This window comes from Protopterus annectens, chromosome 5.part1 (assembly GCF_019279795.1).
Source record: "Protopterus annectens isolate FY-2018-M chromosome 5.part1, PAN1.0, whole genome shotgun sequence".
NCBI lineage: Eukaryota > Metazoa > Chordata > Ceratodontiformes > Protopteridae > Protopterus > Protopterus annectens.
The window spans coordinates 569,206,822-569,225,877 of record NC_056736.1 but is presented as its reverse complement, the minus strand read 5'-3'; the positions used below and the strand labels follow the sequence as shown (position 1 = coordinate 569,225,877).

General features: G+C 40.0%; 1 protein-coding gene across 1 annotated transcript in view; it reads left to right on the top strand.

Moving 5' to 3' along the window:
- IFT88 (intraflagellar transport 88) overlaps nt 1-19,056 on the top strand; it is a 1,839,004-nt gene that overhangs the window by 888,527 nt on the left and 931,421 nt on the right. Inside the window, exon 14 of the mRNA XM_044073191.1 lies at nt 18,044-18,130. Within this exon, the coding sequence (XP_043929126.1) occupies nt 18,044-18,130 (87 nt within the window). The remainder of the gene's footprint in view (nt 1-18,043; nt 18,131-19,056) is intronic.

Below are 19,056 nucleotides of genomic sequence, written 5' to 3'. Positions count from 1 at the left end.
CTACAATAACATAGCCAGATTTGCTGCAGACAACCCTTTTAGAACCCACCACTGTTACAATTTATAACAGCTAGGATGGCTTGAATTTCCAAATCACCTTAATTCCACCAACTTATCATTGTCCATAAAACTCTTTACCAACCTAAAAATACCCCCATACTGTCTACCCTCATCACCCCTACAATAACCCCAAGAGCTTACGATCATCACATAAACCTCTTGTCAATATTTGTAAATCTAACAACAAGGCTGGGGACTCTGTTCTCTAATACTTTTGGAAAACCCTGGAACCTTCTACCCAATGAACTTTCCTCAATTCCCTCTATATCACTTTTCAAGACCAAACTGAAACTTTACCTCAAACGACACTGGCTGTGCTCCTGTACTGAACCTGATTGATCAACTAGCTTTTCTTACTACATTCAGCCTATTCATCTTCTTCTCAGTAATCAACTTCCTTATCTTAATAACAGCAATCCTTCTCCTTCTACATATTATTCCTTACATCTTCTTAAAGACATCAATGTGAATATTTTTGAACTAATTAATTGTATATAATCAGCTGCCTTACTCACATGTATATCATGTGTTGAAACTGCATGTGCATTATACTACTTATGCCTGATTATTTTCCACTAAGTTATTTACTTCTGACCTCTCAATTATGTCTTACTAATGTACCTGCACTATGCACTGTTTACCTTAATTTGTATATGATTTTTGTCATGTTTTTGTCATTGTTTTTCATTGGAGCTTATCTCCCCGGGCCTCTACTGAAAATGGACATATATCCAGGTAGACTAGCCCGGTCAACAAATGTAAAATAAAAATAAATAAAATAAATAAGACAGGTTGTCTTTAAGAGAAAATCCCCCTTTACTTCTTTTATGACCTTTGAGTCTATTTAAATCCATCTATACAAGTATATGATTTCTTCCTAAGTGAAAGAATAAAGGGTGGAATACTTCAGTGGACAGGGGATATACATTAAAAATATGAATATTAAACTGTGCAGGCCAGATAGTAAGACTTTCTGATCAGCTGCTTGTATGTTTATGAGAAAAGAAAACATAGTACTCCAATAATTAAACAGACTATTTCAAAATGATTATATAACTGTATTGCCTTTGTTATGAAAAGTATAACAACACTTTGGGGTAGTTAAGGATGTCTCCACCAAGTCAATGGCTTCTACTGCAGCCTTCTTTAAAAATGGTTATCTGCTCAAAGTATTTGTGCTAAATTCTGCATCCACAGACTGACAGGCCGGCAAAGCCAATAGAGTGGATTTTACTTAAGCTCTGCCATTTCCCTAAATATACCTGAAGCTGCTCAGAGGATGGATATGCATTAGGACAGTTTGAAGGCTTTGCCAGTTGCAACTGTGATTGAGGATGTCCTCAACAGCCCTGTTGTCTTGTAGGTAGATAACTAAATTTCATCTCCAGCATCCCAGAAGGGGTCTACAAATACAATATGCATCTGAAAGCCCCTCCCCCATAGTATTTCACATGAGAGAGCTGAGCAGGTTCAGACACAACATTTCTCTCTCTTCCCAATTAGTACCCCTAGTTTCCATACTTCTAATCAAACCTAGGTCATTTGGGTCTCAGTCAGGGCTCCGTTTATTAAACATAGCTCAAAGTATCTGTGAGGCTGTTACTTGGACACACGTTAACATCTTGCCCAAATATTACAGGATGGATATCCGGTCTAGAGGCACAGCAGAATTTGCTTTGGCTATCCTTGCTGGGAATGTTTTAATACATCCACCCTTTTCTGGAAACTGTGAGGTGCTTTGCTTGGTACTTTGTCTAGTTATACTATGAGTCCAGAGTAATAGCGATTCCTGTGATTAATATTTTATAACTGTATGAACTACTCCCTTCAACAGTAATTGTCATGATAACAGGGTTATCAGAGTAGGATAATCTCCTTTATTTCCCTCTTGTTCTGCTCATGTTATTTGTTAGTGGTCTTTATATGTATTTATTTCTTTAGCAATTACTATTTTATGGATGTTTTTATCTGATAATTTGCTTCAGCTCCCTAAGCTTTAGCATGTTGTGTATAATGTGTGTTTCTGCTTTCTTCCATAGTCAGTTAATAGGTTTAGTCATTGAGATGTATACTTTTTTAAGCTATTTTGTTTTATGCTTTAGGAGCTTCTTTAACCTTTCCTTAGAATATGTATTGGCATCAGTGTTCTGCGTGCCACTTCCTAGGCACTAGCAAAAGAACAGGGTAAGATGCTTGGCTGCTCCTTCTTTATAGTTAAACTTCTAAGTGTCACAGTGTAAGACAGCAGTTATTCATCTTTAAGAGTGTGCGGCTACGAAAAAGATCAGACTGGCAAGACTGACATTTATCTTTCAGCTGAATCCCATTCATGTCATGAATCTTATTCAGCAATGATGTTCACCATTAGATCACTATTGCAGTAGCCTAGGCTTAATGGGTGATATCTTGCCAAGGATATGACAACTGACCAGCTTTCAAAGCTTTAGGTCAACTACTGAACAGCTCAAGGAGAGTATTATAAAGTCAATGAATAAAGAACTTTAAGAACATTCTTGTCTTCAAAATGCACTCCACCCTGCTGGCTTTAAATGATTGCTATTCAACTTCCTTTCTTTTTATCATTTTTTTCTGAAGAAAGGGTTATCTTTTCCTGTCAAATTTTAGTACTAGACTCTAAATCTACTGTATTTAGTGGTTTGCCAGGAAAAGTTTTACTTTTGTCAAAATCTGTAACTAGGGGATTGAGCTAATGTTTTTGGTGGTTGTCACTAAAAAAATTTACCTCAAAACCCAAGTTTTTTTGTCAGGAGGTAGGACTGACTTGCCAAGGCTATGCTTTTTTAAGTAACTTAAACCAGGCTTCTGCATATTTGATTTTTCCCTCACAGATCCACAAGAAGAAAACAGATCTATAGAGTCTTCAGCACAACTCTTTTTTTTACACCTTAGCAACTGACGAGTGACTCTACTGTGGCCATTTCATGTACCTTGGAACACTCTTTTATTCCTCTTAATCCCACTTTTGTTGCTTCTCAGGAAGTTGCTAAAGATCAAGAGACAAGCCGCATCCCTTGCAGCTGTTTGTCTCCTTCAGGCAAGGGAGAACCACACTTGTTTGTATCAAACAAGAGAGCAGACATTGTTTATGTATGAAGCCACTTTGAGGAGCTTGATTAATGGGGAAGGGACCATTTATCAAGTTGTTTTTTTTTTTTGGGAGGTGGGGGGTCCTAGTACAGTAAACAAAGTTAGGCATACTTATTCTCATATAGCACATAGAGCAGACCAGTAATATTGGCTAGGATTTGCTAAGGGTTTATGTCAAGCCTTTCAGGCTTTAAATTCTCAGTCTAATCTGAATTTAAAAAGAAAAAGATTTTCCTCTTTCTCAGACTCTGATTCTTAGTCTCAGGGACAGGAATTAGACTAATGGTGTGCTTCTGAAGTTCCTATTTTACAGAATGGAGAATCTGATTCTGTGGAACGTTTTTCTAAAGATTCACCTCCTGAAGAGTTCTCTCTTTGATAGTGTTGCCAGAATGAGAGAGTTCTTTCGGTGGGAACAAAAGGAAGTACCAGAATCCCAGCAAAGATATTATGAATTGTTGCAGGTGGATTTTCCTCAACCTGTAGCTGTCCCTCCTGTGCTGTTAAACTAAGATGACTTTCTTGGAGCCAACAATTTGCCTGACAGTCACCCACCTGACGCCAGAAAGTCAGATAAGTTATATAAGGTTCCCCAGACTCATAGCTTTCTTTTTTGAAATCTTAGATCAGACCCTGCAGTCATTTCTAGGTCAGAATCATCTTTTGCTAAACATCTTAAGTCAGCTTACCCTAGACCTTCTGACAAATATGGTAAAGCATTTGATATATTGGGAAGAAAGCTTATACTTCTTCCTTCAGAATAGTGAAGTGTCAGGCTCACATGCTCAAGTTTCTGCTGGCTTCTTTTGACAGCAGTTAATTGCTGACCTCCCTTCTTCAGACCAACGTATCTTTGAATTCTTTAATATCCATTGGATCTCAGGTAACCAGATGTTGTTATGACACTGCTGATGCTGTGTCTAGAGTAGCTGCTATTATGTCACTGATGAGCAGATTTGCCTGGCTACATTCTCAGAATTTACCAGAGGATATCAGTGCTTGAGTTCTTGAATTCTCCTTTGGATAAAGAGGTGCTTTTTTTTTACCCTTCTTCTGCTTAAAAGATTTGAATAACGGGGAAAGCTAATTTGGGAGTTATTCAGATTTTCCAATCTTTCATACCAGAATGTAATAGAAGCTTTTCTCTGGTTCAGGTTCCTTTCATAAAAAACAAAATAAACAATATCAGCAAGTAACCGGCAAACAAAAATTCAAAAAAGAGAATGGTAGGGAGGTTCAAAAAAAAAAAACAAAAAAAAAAACAAGGAAAATCTAAACAAGCAGTGACTATATATATCCCAGCATGCTTTTTTTTCACCTCTCACCCTGGCAATTCAGTAAAACATTCACAAAACCTGAAACATTTCAGCACTTAAGATGTTTCACGTCTGATTCACGTCTGATATACATGTTCAATTCTCTACTGTACCCTTTGGCTTACCTACAGCTCCAAGGGCATTTACAAATTGCCTGGCTTCTGTAATAGCCTATTGCAGATTACAAAACATTCATATTTTCTCATATTTAGATGAATGTTTTGTTTTTGTAATTCTTTAGAAGTTGTCACAAATCTCTCATTTGGATAAAAGGCCTTTTTCTCAGCTCAGTCTAGGATTTCAGGTGAACATAGAGAAATCTCTCATTCAGTCTCACAGGATATTCTTTCTGAGATGTCTCCTGGATGCAACCACCATGATATATTTCTGACATTCTCCAACCTGATTGTGACATCTGTTTGGGAATATCTCAGTGTTCTGGGTTTCATGCCCTTTGCAATTTTCATGGTTCCTTTGGCCAGACTTCACATGAGAAAAATTTCCAAAAACTGTTAGGAAAAATTTCATTGCTTCTTTAAATCAGTTTGGACTCAGTGCCAGCACTCCCTGTCATTTTAGATGCAATTCTGGGGTTTGTAAAAAGGAAGTTCTCTAGTGGGTTAATCAGCTCTGTCTCAACTCTGTAACCACAGTTGCCTCAGACTTTGCTTGGGGAACTGTGTCTAAGGGTGGTGAAAGTTCGGGGTCTTTGGATCAAACAGGACAGACTGAAGCAAATAAGTGTCAAAGAAATCATGGCTCTAACAAATGCTTGAAAATCTCTAAATCATCTTGGGGTTCTAGGCCTTGTATAGTAATCACAGACAGCACCACAGTGATGTAGTACATAAGCAAATGTGTGTGTGTGTGTGTGTGTGTGTGTGTGTGTGTGTGTGTGTGTGTGTGTGTGTGTGTGTGTGTGTGTGTGTGTGTGGAGGGGCAGATCATCCCTCCTTTGCAGAGTAGCTGTGATAGCCTGGGATCTAGCAACTTAGCACAGTCTCTCCCTACAAGCTATTTACATTCTGTCTTAGTAAAATATTGTTGCAGATGAGCTGAACAGGACCAGGACAGAATCCAACAAATAGAAGTTATTACAAACTAGGAAGAAAGCAGCATGTTGAATTAGGTGAAGAATGGACTACAGATATAAAATTCTGAATAAGATACATGATGCACTTCAAAAAAACAACAGACTTTTAATACAAAAGTAAAATAAAAAGAGTGCTTTCATCTTTGAATTAAAAACTTCATTAGATAAAGTTTGTAGAAAACCTTCCTTGTTAAAAGTACTACATTAACCAATAACATTTAAGATATCCATCATGTGACTGCCAAGCCTCTTGCAAAGGACTGCCCCTTCCCAGTCATAAAATATTCACATGCACTCCTTAAGACCTGCTCCCGATTTGTCAGTTACTGGGGGTAAGAATAAATGATGCCAAATCAAACCTGACACTAGTCCAGAGCCTGAAGTTCATTGGTACACATCTGAATGCAACAAAACAGATAGCATCACTTCCAGTTCATCGTTTATCCACCTTCAGGAATCAGGTCCATCTGCTTATCTCCCATCCATCTCCCCCAGCCAGATTAGTTCTTCAAACACTAATATCCATGGCAGCAGCCATTGTGTTGCTTCCTTTAGCACAATTCTTTGTGCGTGTCCTTCAATGGACTGTAGCTGTTCAATGGTCTATTCTTCAACAACCCCTGTCCTTTCCAGTCAAACTTACTCTTATTTGGAAATGTCAGATCAGCTGGTGGAGCCTGTCGGATGCCATTCACCTAGGATGGCCTTTTATTCTACCACCCCCAATGGCCACAGTGACTATCGATGCCTCCCAACTGGGGTGGGGTGAGGGAGCATTTCCTGGGAAGGAGAGGTCCAAGGCATGTGGTTCCCCCCAAGAGACCAGTCTGCATAACAGTGTACTAGAGATGAGAGCAGTCCTACTAGCGTTGCAAGGCCTTTTAAAATGCTCTTCTGCTAGGGACCATTGCACATCAGACCAGTAACATGTCTGTGGTCTATTACATCAGTAAACAAGGAGGAACGTGATCTTATCCCTTCTTCAGAGAGGCCATGAGTGTGTGGGAATGGGTGATATCCTCAGACTGGGTCTATATCAGAACATCAAAGTTTTAAAAGTTCGAATGTTCCAATATCGACCTGTTTTGAGCGAACACTAAAAATAGCGAAGCTGCAGAACACCGAATTCTTTCCTAGGGAAAGAATTTGGTTGGCCGGTTCTGTGGCTTTGCTGTTTTCAGCGCTGTGGTGGAAATTTACGGGTCGGGTTCAGGTAAGTGTGCGATTGTGTGGTTGTTAGGATTAGGGCGCGGGTTACGTGAGTTAGGGTTAGGAGCAGGTTAAGTGAGTTAGGGTTAGGGCGGGGGTTAGGTGAATTAGGGTTAGGGGCAGATTGAGTTAGGATTAGGGCGCGGGTTAGGTGAGTGTCCGATAGTGACGGACCTTAGGGTTAGGGTTTGGGTTAAGGTAAGTGGATAGATAGCAGTGTTTGTATAGTTTAGTATAGGGTTAGTTGTAGGATTATAAGTGTATGTGTGTGTATTGATGTTTTTTAGGTGTGCTTGTGTTGTGTGTATGTGTTTTGGAATAGTGAATTTTTTCCCAAGGAAAATATTCGCTGTTCTGAATGTTCGATATTATGTGGTTTCGATATTTTAGGTTCGATGAAATAGCGTTCGCTATTTTCATCTTTCGATAACATGATATAAACGCCTCAGACAGCTTCCTAGTTGCAATGCACATACTGTGGAAAACTAACATATTAGAGGACAAATTAAACAAATCCATTCTGATGCCTCACAAGTGGTCTCTCAATCAATCTGTGGCAGAAGGGATTATCCATCATTGGGGTCAACCTTGCTGTGACTTCTTTGCACCTCTCACAACAAGTGCAGCAGGTACTTTGCTCTTATCCCCCCTCAGGGGGAGTCATCACCAACAGATGCTGTAGTCAACATTTGGCCCCCCCGGTCTTCTTTATGCTTATCTCCCTCTTCCTTTCATTCCCAAATTTCTGCAGAAAGCAAGCTGGCCGAAGAGCTCAGTCATTCTCATTGCCCCCTGCTGTCTCATCTTCGTTCTCCCCCATGGATACTGGAGCCATCCCCGCATCTCCTCTCACACTCATTAAGAATCAAGCATCTCAATATCTAGGCCCTCAGATTAACCACATGATTTCTCCACTTCCAGTAATGGTTAGACAGCCTGGGCTTTCTTCCCCTGAATTTTCCATTATTTTATCTTTGCAAAAAGTCTCTGCTAAGAAAGTTTATAAGAGCAAGTGGAAAAGATTCTCCCTCTGGGCTTTGAAAAATGAGGTTGATCCTTTTTCTGCTCCAATTTCTGCAGTACTTGAATTTTTGACAATTCTTTTTTAAAAAGTAGCTAGTTTTTCTACAGTTAAGCTACAATTAACAGCCATCGCTAATTTTCATACAGGAGACAAAAATTATTCATTGGCTTCTTCCAAATTATCCACAGTATTTCTAAAAGACATTTTTTCTTCTCAGACCACCAATAAAAGATCCTTCAACTCCCTGGGATCTGACTGTTGTGCTACAAGGTCTAACTCAGAAACCTTTTGAACCTTCAGCTAAAACTGATGTAAAACTCCTTTCATGGAAAACAGTTTTCTTAGTAGCCCTTACTTCTGCAAAGAAGATATCTGAACTCCTATCTCTTTCTTCAAAGACCCCTTACAATATTTTCCATAAAGATAGAGTTGACTTACAGACAAACCCTTCCATTTTACCTAAAGTAGCCTCTGAAACTAGTATTAACCAATCCATTCTTTTACCAGTCTTCTTCCCAAAATTTTCAAATAAAGGAGAATGAATGCTTCATCTCCTTGATGTACACAGACAGTTATACTTTTATCTTCACAGGACAAAGCAAATCAGAAAATCAGATCAACTATCTGTTTCCTTTTCACCAAAAAGACTGTGTTTCCCAGTTTCTAAAGTCATCAATTTAGTCAAATGGATTACTGACTGCATTTTTTGGATCTATTCTCAGCAAGGCATTGCCTTACCAAAACTACCAAAGACTCATTCAACCAGATCCATGCCTGCTTCATCTGCTTTTTGGTCATAAACATCTATTGATGATATATGTGCAGCTACCACATGGTCCAATATTCATACCTTAGTTACTCATTGAAAATTAGTTCTTAAATCTGGAAATAGAGCCACTTTTGGTTCAGCAGTACTCTGGAATATCCTTCCATGAGGGCCATCTAAGGTCAACGTAGCTGGGGACTCTGTCCTATGTGTTGAGGAAGAATGAAAAGGACGACATCAGGTTTAAAGGTCATGTAGTCACCATGACTAGGCATCTGTGTTTTCCATTTTCATTCTTTTTGGACTTCCCTCACATCCATTCCCCCATCCTTAAATCTTCTGGAAAAACCTGTTGGACTGTGTTTTGGAATTTACAGTTCAGAGTTTAAACCCTTCTTTTTTCTGTTAGCTATTCTGTCTTTGTCTAGCTATAGGGGCATTATGGCAACAAACTCGATCTAAGGTAATTGGGATAGACTAAGTCATTATGGGTAAAGGGAGGATCTCGAGAATTGGATCTGAAGTCTGGAATTTGTGGCTGAGTCTGATCTGAAGTTCATATCCCAACCCATGTGTTGAGGAAGAATTAACATGGACAATACAGATGCCTAGTTATGGTGAGTACATAACTTTTAACTCTCCTCCTTTTTAAAATGGCCAAAGAGAATTACCATAAGCTTTTTTGATACACCCCAACCTTCAATTTATTCAGCTTGCTGCTTAGATAGAATTTTAATGCTGTTAAGGCACCTGAGAATGTGCAGCATGTATTAAAGGAGACTAAGAAACTTGATAGTAGCAAATCATATTAGGCTAAGTGGAAAAGATTTTCTAGTTGGTGCCACAGAAAGAACCTGCATTCTTTTAATGCCCGGATGCTGCTGATTCTACAATATTTGTGTGAGTTCTTATCTTCTAACCTTTCTCAGTCTTCTGTCAAGATTCATCTCTGCTTATCCGACCATGGATCTCCCACTTTGTACTCTAATGCAAGCCTAACAGTTCTTGGAAAGAGTTTTACATTTCTCTTTCAACACCCCCAGTCTGCAGTGCCTTCATCTGTGCCATTCACTTTCCCTGACTTCATTTATTTTCCTTAATGCACTTCATACTTCTTCTAACATGGCTTGTCCTTCCTCTTATTTATATACTATGCATGGGGCAGTACAGCTACCATGGATTTTTCTTCATTGAGCAGCTTCCTGAAGTGCTCCTTTCATCTGTCCATCATGTCCTCTGGACCACTGAGCAGATTGTTACAGGTATCTGTTATGACTGGTGTCTGCCGACCACCTTTATCATTCCATTTTGCCATGCTGTCTGGTAAAGATTCTTTGTGGCATCTGCTGAGTAACTTTGTAGAAGGTGATAGAGTTGCTCTGACATCACGTTCTTTGCTATTGTGGCTGCTCTGTTTGCCACTTTGTTAGCCAATCAGTATTTCTTCTAAGCATGGGTCATCTTTTCTGTCTTGCACCTTTTCCTGCATGACATCTTTCTTTGGATAGCTTTCTGAACTTCTGAATTGCAGCACCAGCTTTCCTCTGTTTCTATACCTGTCTAGATCTCATATTTATTCTCTCATCTTCATGCATGCTGTTTTGAGATGCTTCTATTCTTTTTCAATACCACCTATTTATTCTTATTTTTTTCCCCGGATCTTACAGCCTTGATTATTTCCTTGAAATACTGTGATTTCACTCCTGTCATTTTCCAGGTCTTCAGCTTAGTCTGTTTTGATCTTTGTTCCTTCTCTGACCACTGCTTGCAACTGATTGTGACAACTAGTTGTTTATGCTGGGTGACAACAGTTTTGGTTGAGATGACTTTGCAGTTTCTGGTTTCATCCCAAGCCTTTTCCTTACAAGGAGGAATTTATTTGAGCTTCATACTGATCAGTTCTGTATGCAATCTAGAATGGCCCATCCTCCTTTATTCCTGTTGCCTCAACCTTGTGGACCCAGGTAATTTTCGTATCCTTGTTCTTGACTGTCCTGATATGAACATTTATGTCCATTATTATCAAGGCTAAAACAAAAGTAAATAAACACATTGGTAAACATGAAATATCACAGAACTGTTATTTTTGTGACTAAAAGTTTTATTTTAGGATGGGCAGGGATGCATTTTTCAGTATAGTGCTTATGTTCACTTTGCAACAACCTACCTGCCATTTTTCATAGGTTCATAGGCTCATAGGTTTATACTAGGCTATCTGCCCTAAGGCATTTATAAGCCTAGCCCAAATGTTTGTGGCTTACGCCACCCCTTATATGAAAAAATACTGTGCCCATTAGTTTGGTGTGCCTCTGTCCAGCAGTGACACAGAGATGATTCCCGGGGTAAACCTACGATCTCCCATCCACAGGTCAAGATTTCTCTTGAACAGAGTCAGCGAGGTGCTCTGCCTCACATGGACCGGGATTTTATTCCACAGCATAGGGAGTCTCTGAGTGATAAATCTATCCCTCCAGCACGTCCTATTTATATCCGTGCTAAGGTTTCATTTTCTCTTAGTGTATTTAACTTGTTAAAAGGAGTGCTGATGGGAAATTTCAGTGTTACTTGTGCTTTCCCTTCGTGAAGGAGCTGAGATAAGAAGTGTGAGTGTAAGTGTGCTGCTTGTGTACACTAGGTGACAACTTACTTTCTGGCCAACTCGGTACAGCAACACTTACCACTTATGGTGTCTCCTCCTTGACTAAAGCAAGGATAGGATATTTACTCTGGTCCTACTGGTTTAACTCACTCTGTTCCTAGAAAGAACAACAAAAAACACTTACCAAGGAGCCGTTCCTATCGCCACAGGCTCTGTCTATACTTTAGCCAGTAGTGGGTGAATCTGAAATGACCATTGGTTGTTCCACTTAGCTCTTCGGCTTCATCTCGTGTAGTCCTTTCAGCCACTATGAACTATGGGTTAGTCACATATTCTACAACTGTTCCAGTGTCTGATACTGGCATGGGAGAACCATTTCTCTAGGGCTTGGTGAAGCTTCATGGGGTAACTAAGTCAGGAGAGACCATTAGATTAGTTAGATGTCCATCTTTTGATTCAGTCTTCTTCCACAGGGACTCCTATGAAGAAAAAATAAAAGATTAAACATTGTATCTGACGTTGACAATCTTCATTTTATCCTTGACAGATGAGTTTGGTTCCGATTTCAGAGCTGAATTGGCCGTTACTACAGCTCGCGCTAGCCAAAAACTCTCCAGCTTCACTTCTACCAGAATCCCTCTTTCTCAATTACCCCATCTTTTGTTTGCCACTTTCCAAAAATAGTCACATCTAGCTACTACTTTTGAGTGCTAGAGGGTTCAGAGACATTTTTCTTTTTTCTTATAGTTTTTCTGTCTTGTTTCCCTTTTCCTTTTCTTTTTACACTAGTGTATTTCTCCTAGTATTATCGTTAATACTTTTTCCCTTTACACTTTAGTGTATTCCCTACTATCATTGCTGATAGTTTCCTCCCCTCTCTCTGTCATAGTCTTCTATTGCCCTATTATACACGCTTGTGTATTTCTAAAATTACCATCGCTGATAGTCTCTCTTGCCATTTTTTCTTCTGTCTTAAAATATAAAAAGCATAAGTAAAAACTATATCTGTTCTGCTTTCGCTCTCCTTTTTGTTTGTGTGGAGTGAGATTTATTTGGTGGATGTATCTGTTTCCCTGCTTGACATGGCTGAGAAGGGTAAAGGCCCTGCTGGCTTCAGAAAATGCCAGAAGTGTGGCCACAAAATTCCCTCGTCAGTCTTTCATTTACTGTGTGTGTATTGTCTTGGTCCTTACCATTTACAGGAAGATTGCAGCATTTGTCATGCCTTCAGTCACCAGACTTTAGTGGAAAGGGAGAATAAACTTATTTTAAAAGGACTTCTCCCTTCAACCTTTGGTGAAGCCTTATCCACTGGAGATAAACCCAAGACAGATGTTTCTTTTCCTTCTTTCTCATCCTCTGTTGAAAAATCAAAGAAAAGAAGTCTTGTGGTTCTGACCTCCCTGTCGGTTCTTAATTCCAAAAAATTGAAGACCTCGGCTCCGACAGTTCCCACAGAATTAAAGGCCTCTGCTGTTGACAGTCCGGTGCTGATGTGCATTTGGGCACCGATTGCAATGTCGAGCCCTTTGACATTGAAGGCCTTTGTACAAAAAGTGACTGCTGCTTCACCTGACAAGACAACTTTACCTAGAACTACCTATTATCCCTTTATTGATCCCTTTGCATGGGAGTTTCTAGAGGTATTCTTGCAGATGCCTAAGTCCCCTTCTGCATTGTGTGTCCATTCCACCAAAAGCCTTTCAGAACTCTATGTGAAGAAGCTAGTGAATAAGATTTTATGGGCTAAAGGGCTTTCAGAACCCTGTTCAGTACTGACCTCTTTCAGGTATTGGTACAGAAACTTCTTTTACTCCATTAACTACTCCTCCTCTAACTTCCTTGGAGATCTTAGAGTCCCCTGCCCCAGAACTCCTGGCATCAACTGTAGCGGTTCTGGAGCTTCTTATGAGCTGGTAGTTACCCTGAGCTTTTTGGTTGTTTCTGAAAGAAGACTTCTCTGAGCTGTGGCAACTCTACCGGTTATGGGAGACAGGTCTCGACTCCAGGTTTTTTGGAGCCATTCCTGCTTTTTGGAGTTTTGGCTTGACATAGTTCAGCTCCGGCTTCGGTCTCGGGGGGTCAGTTCTTCAGAGCAAGGAGTGACCCCGGTTCTGAGGCAGGCCTTTTAGGTTCCAGGCTCTCTTCCCTCTTTGGGGGCCATCCTTTGAGGTTATGCAGAAGGCCCTTTCTCTTGTAGAGACTCAGTCGCTGCCTTCCCCCTCAGGACAGCTCCTCCCTCTAGTTTTGTTATTCCTCCTACCTCTCCACTGGGACAGTGGATGCTGAAGCCTTGGGTATCACAGGCACAGGTACTGTCATCTTCTGATACATCCCTAGATTATCCTCCTGAAGAGGTCCCTCAGAAGAAGAAGTGAAAGAGGAAGCACTTGGATTCCCCCCCAGGAATCAGTCATTGAAGACACAGATTTTGATGAGGGGGAAGGGTCTCCGTGATCACCCCCTGAAAATGTCTAATTTGGAGACATCTCGGAACCTTTAAAACAGAGGGGTGGCTGGAAGTACCAGAAACCCTACCTCTGAGGAATCTGTTTACCTGCAGGCTTTCAGCACCTGCCTATCTACCTCTTGGGTGACTCCACCCACTGATGAACTCATTCATTTGATTTCTCCAGACACCATTAAGCCCATCCCCAAAAGACCAGACAAAATTCTTTCCGCTCCAGAAGACGAGCAGTTTTGGTGCTAAGGGGTTGGCTGTAGATGCTGTGGTCATAGTGGCAGCCACAAAAAAGGAACTTGCTGAGGAGAGTTCTTCCTTCCATCCACCCAGTAGAGAGTCTTTCGGGCCATGGACAGGTTTGGGAAGTGGGTTTATACTTGCAACTCATCACCAAGCCGTAATAGCCTGAGACTGCTGCATTAACTGCCAAACTCAAACAAGAAGCACCCTCCCTGGATGTGCTTGAACTACCAAACTTTTGATTAACAGAGGAACATGCTAACAGATTGTGCCACAGAGATGTTTATTTATGTCAAGCCTTTTCTTGCACTTGTATTTTATTGTTCTTATGATTGTTCTAGGTTAACTTCCCTGATGGGTCATTTTAAACTTGGCCAATTTCTTTCAGAGGTAAGAATCAAACTTTGCACCTTCAGTCTATGGGGTAAACACTTTATCCATTATGCCATCTCCCCAACTTTGTGATGTATAATGTTTGTAAATGGAAAAATATTAACATAGCTTGTTTTACTTTCTTTTCTATTAATGTATATATGCCTACGTCTTAAGTGATATTTTATTAAAGGTGTTTTAAGAGAGTAACAGGATGAGTACTAAACCCTGCAGTGCACCAGCATTAAAGTGCCATCCTTTGAGAAGGAATTGTCAGCATATACCTGAAAACTTCTGTCTCCAAGATTGTCTCTGGACCAGAATACTGTATTCAGACCATAGTTAAGCTTACTCAGCTGCTTATTGAGAAGGGAATGAATAGCAGTTTTGACTGCCCCTGCCATGCCCACAAACAGGCCAGCTGTAAGGAGGTCATTGTTCAGGTTGCAGTAAATGATGTTAGTAACTGTGTATAGTATAATCATAGTACTAAAGGCATTGTGGAACCTATGATGCTGGTCATGCAAAAGAACATATGCATTGATTGACTGATTTATTTATTTATTTATTGGCATTTGTTAACTGGGTTGGTTCAGCTGGGCTTTTGGCCCGTTTTCAGTGCAGAGGAGAAAAGCTCCAATACAGACAGTATACATAAAGAAAATGTTAACAATTAAATTAACATATGATAAGATATTAAAAGTTATTCAAGAACAATACAAAAGAAATAATGCAAACCATTTTTGTTATGTCTACCCTATGTTTACAGAGTAAAGATTATTTACATATTTACACACCGATTGATCAGATATGAGTATACAGTATAGTTTGTTACCCCTAGTAGAAGGATTACTTTGTTGAGAGGAGGGTGGTTAATGAGGAGGGAGAGAAGAGTTTAGGTTGGGGCTGTACAAAGACAGATTTTGGTGTTGAGCAGATGGTAAAGTGGGCTGGGTGAATGGTGGAACATATTTCACGAGGCAGTTTGTTCCAGTTTTGGGCAATGGAGTAGTTATATAAGAGTTTGCCTACTGCTTTTTTTGGTTGGTAGGTGTGTAGAAGTTGCTGATTAGAGGTACGGGAGAGTGCAAGAAGGTGTGTAGATAGAGATTAGGGAAGAAAGAGCTGGGCAAAATGAAGGTTTGTAGCGAATGAAATGCAGCATTTGTAGCTGTGAAAGTAACAATGTGTGAGGGAATTCTAGCCAGTGTAGGGATGAGAGGGGTAGACAGTGATGTGTATTGTAAGGAGAGTTTGTTCTGAATCTAGCTATCTGATGATAAGTTTGTTGGAGTTTGTTTAATGTTGTGGTTTGGATACTGGAGAATATAGGGGCAGCATACAGAAGGGGCGTGTAGGAGGAGAGCTTGAGCAAGGGAGAGCCTAGCATTTGGAGTTAGAAATTGTTTTGTTACGATATAGCAAACCTAGTTTCTAGTTAGACTTTTTTATACATTGTTGGAGAAGGTGTGTATTAAATTTGAGTTCATCATCAATGATGAGTCCTAAGAGTTTAGTATGAGTATCAGGTTTAATAACTGTGTTATTTGAGGAAGTGATATAAAAGGAAGAAGATTTGTGGTGTGTAAGTGCACGGGGGAGAAATAATAAGAGTTTGATTTTTTGGGGGGGGGGGGTCGAGGATGAGTAAGTTTTCAGAGAGCCACTGTTCAGTAGATAAGAAGGTATGTTGAGAGAAAGTATGGAGCTCAGAGATGTCGGAGATGAGGGTAGAATTGTCTGCATACTGGATGAGGGAGGATTGTTTACATGATGTGTGTAGGTCATTAGTGAAGATGTTAAAGAGGAGGGGACCCAGGATGGAGCCTTGGGGTACTCCTTTTGCGACAGATAAGAATGGAGAAGAGGAAGAGAGCCATTTGACAGACTGCTGCCTGCAGGATAGGTAACTGGAGAACCAGGTAAGGTTGGAAGCAGATAGATTGAGACTAGCAAGTTTAGATAGCAGCAGGGGATGGGAGACAGTATCGAAAGCTTTGGAAATATCTAGGAAGAGGTACAAGATAAGTTTATTGTTGTCTAGGGCCTCAGCAATGGTATGGGTAAAGGATAGGAGGGCAGTGGTTGTGCTGTGGTGGGGGCGGAAGCTGTGCTGGGTAGGGGCGAGAAGATTTTGTTGGAGTAGGTATTTTAGCAGTTGTGAGTGAATGCATTTTTCAAGTATTTTGGAGTGGGGATAGGATGGCTATGGGACGGTGGTTTGATGGGTCTGTGGAGTTCCCCCTTTGTGTAGGGGAATAGTGAAAAAGGATTTCCAAAGGGTAGGTACAGTGGATTCCTGAATGGACCTATTGATTAATATAGACACTGGGTAAGCTATAGAGTCAGCAGCTAGTTTGAGGGAAATAGGGGGTAGGTTATCAGTGGATGATGAGCAGGATTTGTGCTTAAGTAGAAGAGATTGGATATAGGATGTTGGAACAGGCTGTAAGGAGAAGGGATTATTGTTGGGTGGGTTGAGAGGGGTGTATTGAGGAGTAGTCTTACCATTTGTTGGTAAGAGTGACTGAATAGTATCGATAAAGTATTAAGCAAGGTAGTTGTATCTAGAGGGACTGTATCTGGGTAGGGGAGGAGTTTGAGGGGCATCCATGAGAAAGAATGTTCTTAATGGTTGATCAGAATTTCTGAGGGTTGGATTTGCTATTGAGTTGAGCAGAGTTAAAGAAGGAATTTTTTTCAATATTTTTTTGTTTCTTGGTAAGGTTTCTGAGATGATTATAATTGTGGAGCAAGGATAATTCCTTAGTTTTGGTCCAGGCATGCCAAGCTTTATTTCTTTGGAGCATAAGGGACTTAGACTCTTTGGAAAGCCAAGGAGCATAGTTAGATTTTGTTCAAACCTTTCTAGAGGGAATGAGGGAATTCAGGGTATTTAGAAAGATACTGTTGAAACTGTTTACTGCGTCATTTAAAGGGATTTGTTTCAGGAAAGACCAGTCAGTGGAGGAGGGAATAGTGTTGAATTGAGTTAAGTCGAAGTTATCAAGTTTATGGCAGTCTCTATAGAGGTTAGGTTTGTAATGTTGAGAGCTGTATCTAAGGACAGAAGTGGGTAGATGGTCACTAAGCTGATCTGGTAGGGTAGCGGGGTTGTGATATAGCTTAAGGGTGTTGGTGAATATCCAGTCAATTATATAGCTAGATGTAGCATTTTTATGGATTTGGGTGGGAGACGTTATAAGTTGATGGTAACCGTGGAGATTAATACTGTTTTGCAGAGAGTCCATTTTGAGTTTTGACCAGTCTAGGTTGACATCTCCTTAGATGAGGGTTTCATAGGATGTATTGTGGGAGAACCAGGAAAGGATTTTCTCAAGGATGGGCAAGTTATTTCCAGGAGGGATGTCAATCTCTAGTTTATTGTGTGAATTAAGGTGGTAGTTAGCGATAATGTGGCCTGGTGAAAGTCAGGGATGGGTGCAGAGAAAGGTGAGAGGTTGAGGCTATTAGAGTGTAGGATGGCTGCACCCCCCCCCCTTTTTTTTAAGTCTATCTGAGTGGTAGATATTATAACCTGGTGGGAAAATTTCATTGTTAGATATGTGGTTTAAGCCAGGTTTTGGAGAATCAGAGGATGTGAGGAGTTGTATGGACAATCCAGGCATGGAACTCAGTAATTTTGTTGGTTAGACTTTGAAAATTTAGAGAGTATATGGCTAGGTGTTTGGATATGGTTGATTTCAGTATACGACTGAGGGGTGGACAGAGGACATTTATATGTATAAAGATCTCTTTCTTTCTTTATTTGTTTTTTTTCTTTTATTTCAGAAAAGCACTGGCAGAAAGGTTTATCATGACAGCAGCGAAACTGATCGCACCAGCCATTGAAACCTCCTTTGCTGCTGGTTATGATTGGTATGTATTACATCATTTTGTTTTGTAGCTTACATTTCAAAGTGGTCCACCTTTTCATTATGTAGACTGCAAGACTGCCTTTACTTGTAGCACTACCAGACCTTTTTAGAAAAATCTGAAGTAGCTATGTATCAGTAGTAAAAAACTGAGTCTGATAGTCATGGATGAGTAAGTCTATAGGCTACTAAGAGACTTCATCAGTTCAAAAAATACCTAACTGAATAATTTAAGTGCACGTGTTAGAACACAAGCTGTCACCTGATTCTCATGGTTACACAGTTACGTTCGTCACAGAAAACCTTGGTTACTTAATCTCTTAACCTCTACAATTTATAAACTCCCAATCTTATGTTGTCCTTTTTATTTTTCCTCAATGTATGATATGACCTGGGCGCATATTTCAGACTTCAGATCCAGCTCTCAAGCTTCTCCTTCTACCCATAATTCCCTATTCCATCCCCATTACCTCCGATCTTGGTTGCCGCCATCACGAACAGATGCAGGTTCCTGTCTCGAGCATTATTAGAGATATTTTCATGAGTTAATTATTTTTTGATCTAGTTATAACTATCTAGCTTAAATTATCTATCCTCCATCCTAGTTTTCTCACAGGACATTAGCATTTTTCCACTTTTTATCTTCTTACTATTGTTAAGTAGTAAATCTTTATTACCATTTCTAGTATCACTGCTTACGCTTTTCTTGCCAGGGGTATTTCTTTAGATTACCATCACTGGTAATTAAACTATTTTTCATTCCTTTCCCCTTTAAAAAAAAAAATCTTGTAGTTTATTCTTGTTTTTTTCTTTTTGGATAGTTACCTACCATGTGGAATAAACTAATAGGCTTTAAGAAATCTACTTCTTGTGGGCATAAAATCCCAAATTTGAATACCCACAAGGAGTGCGTTTACTGCCTTGGAGCTG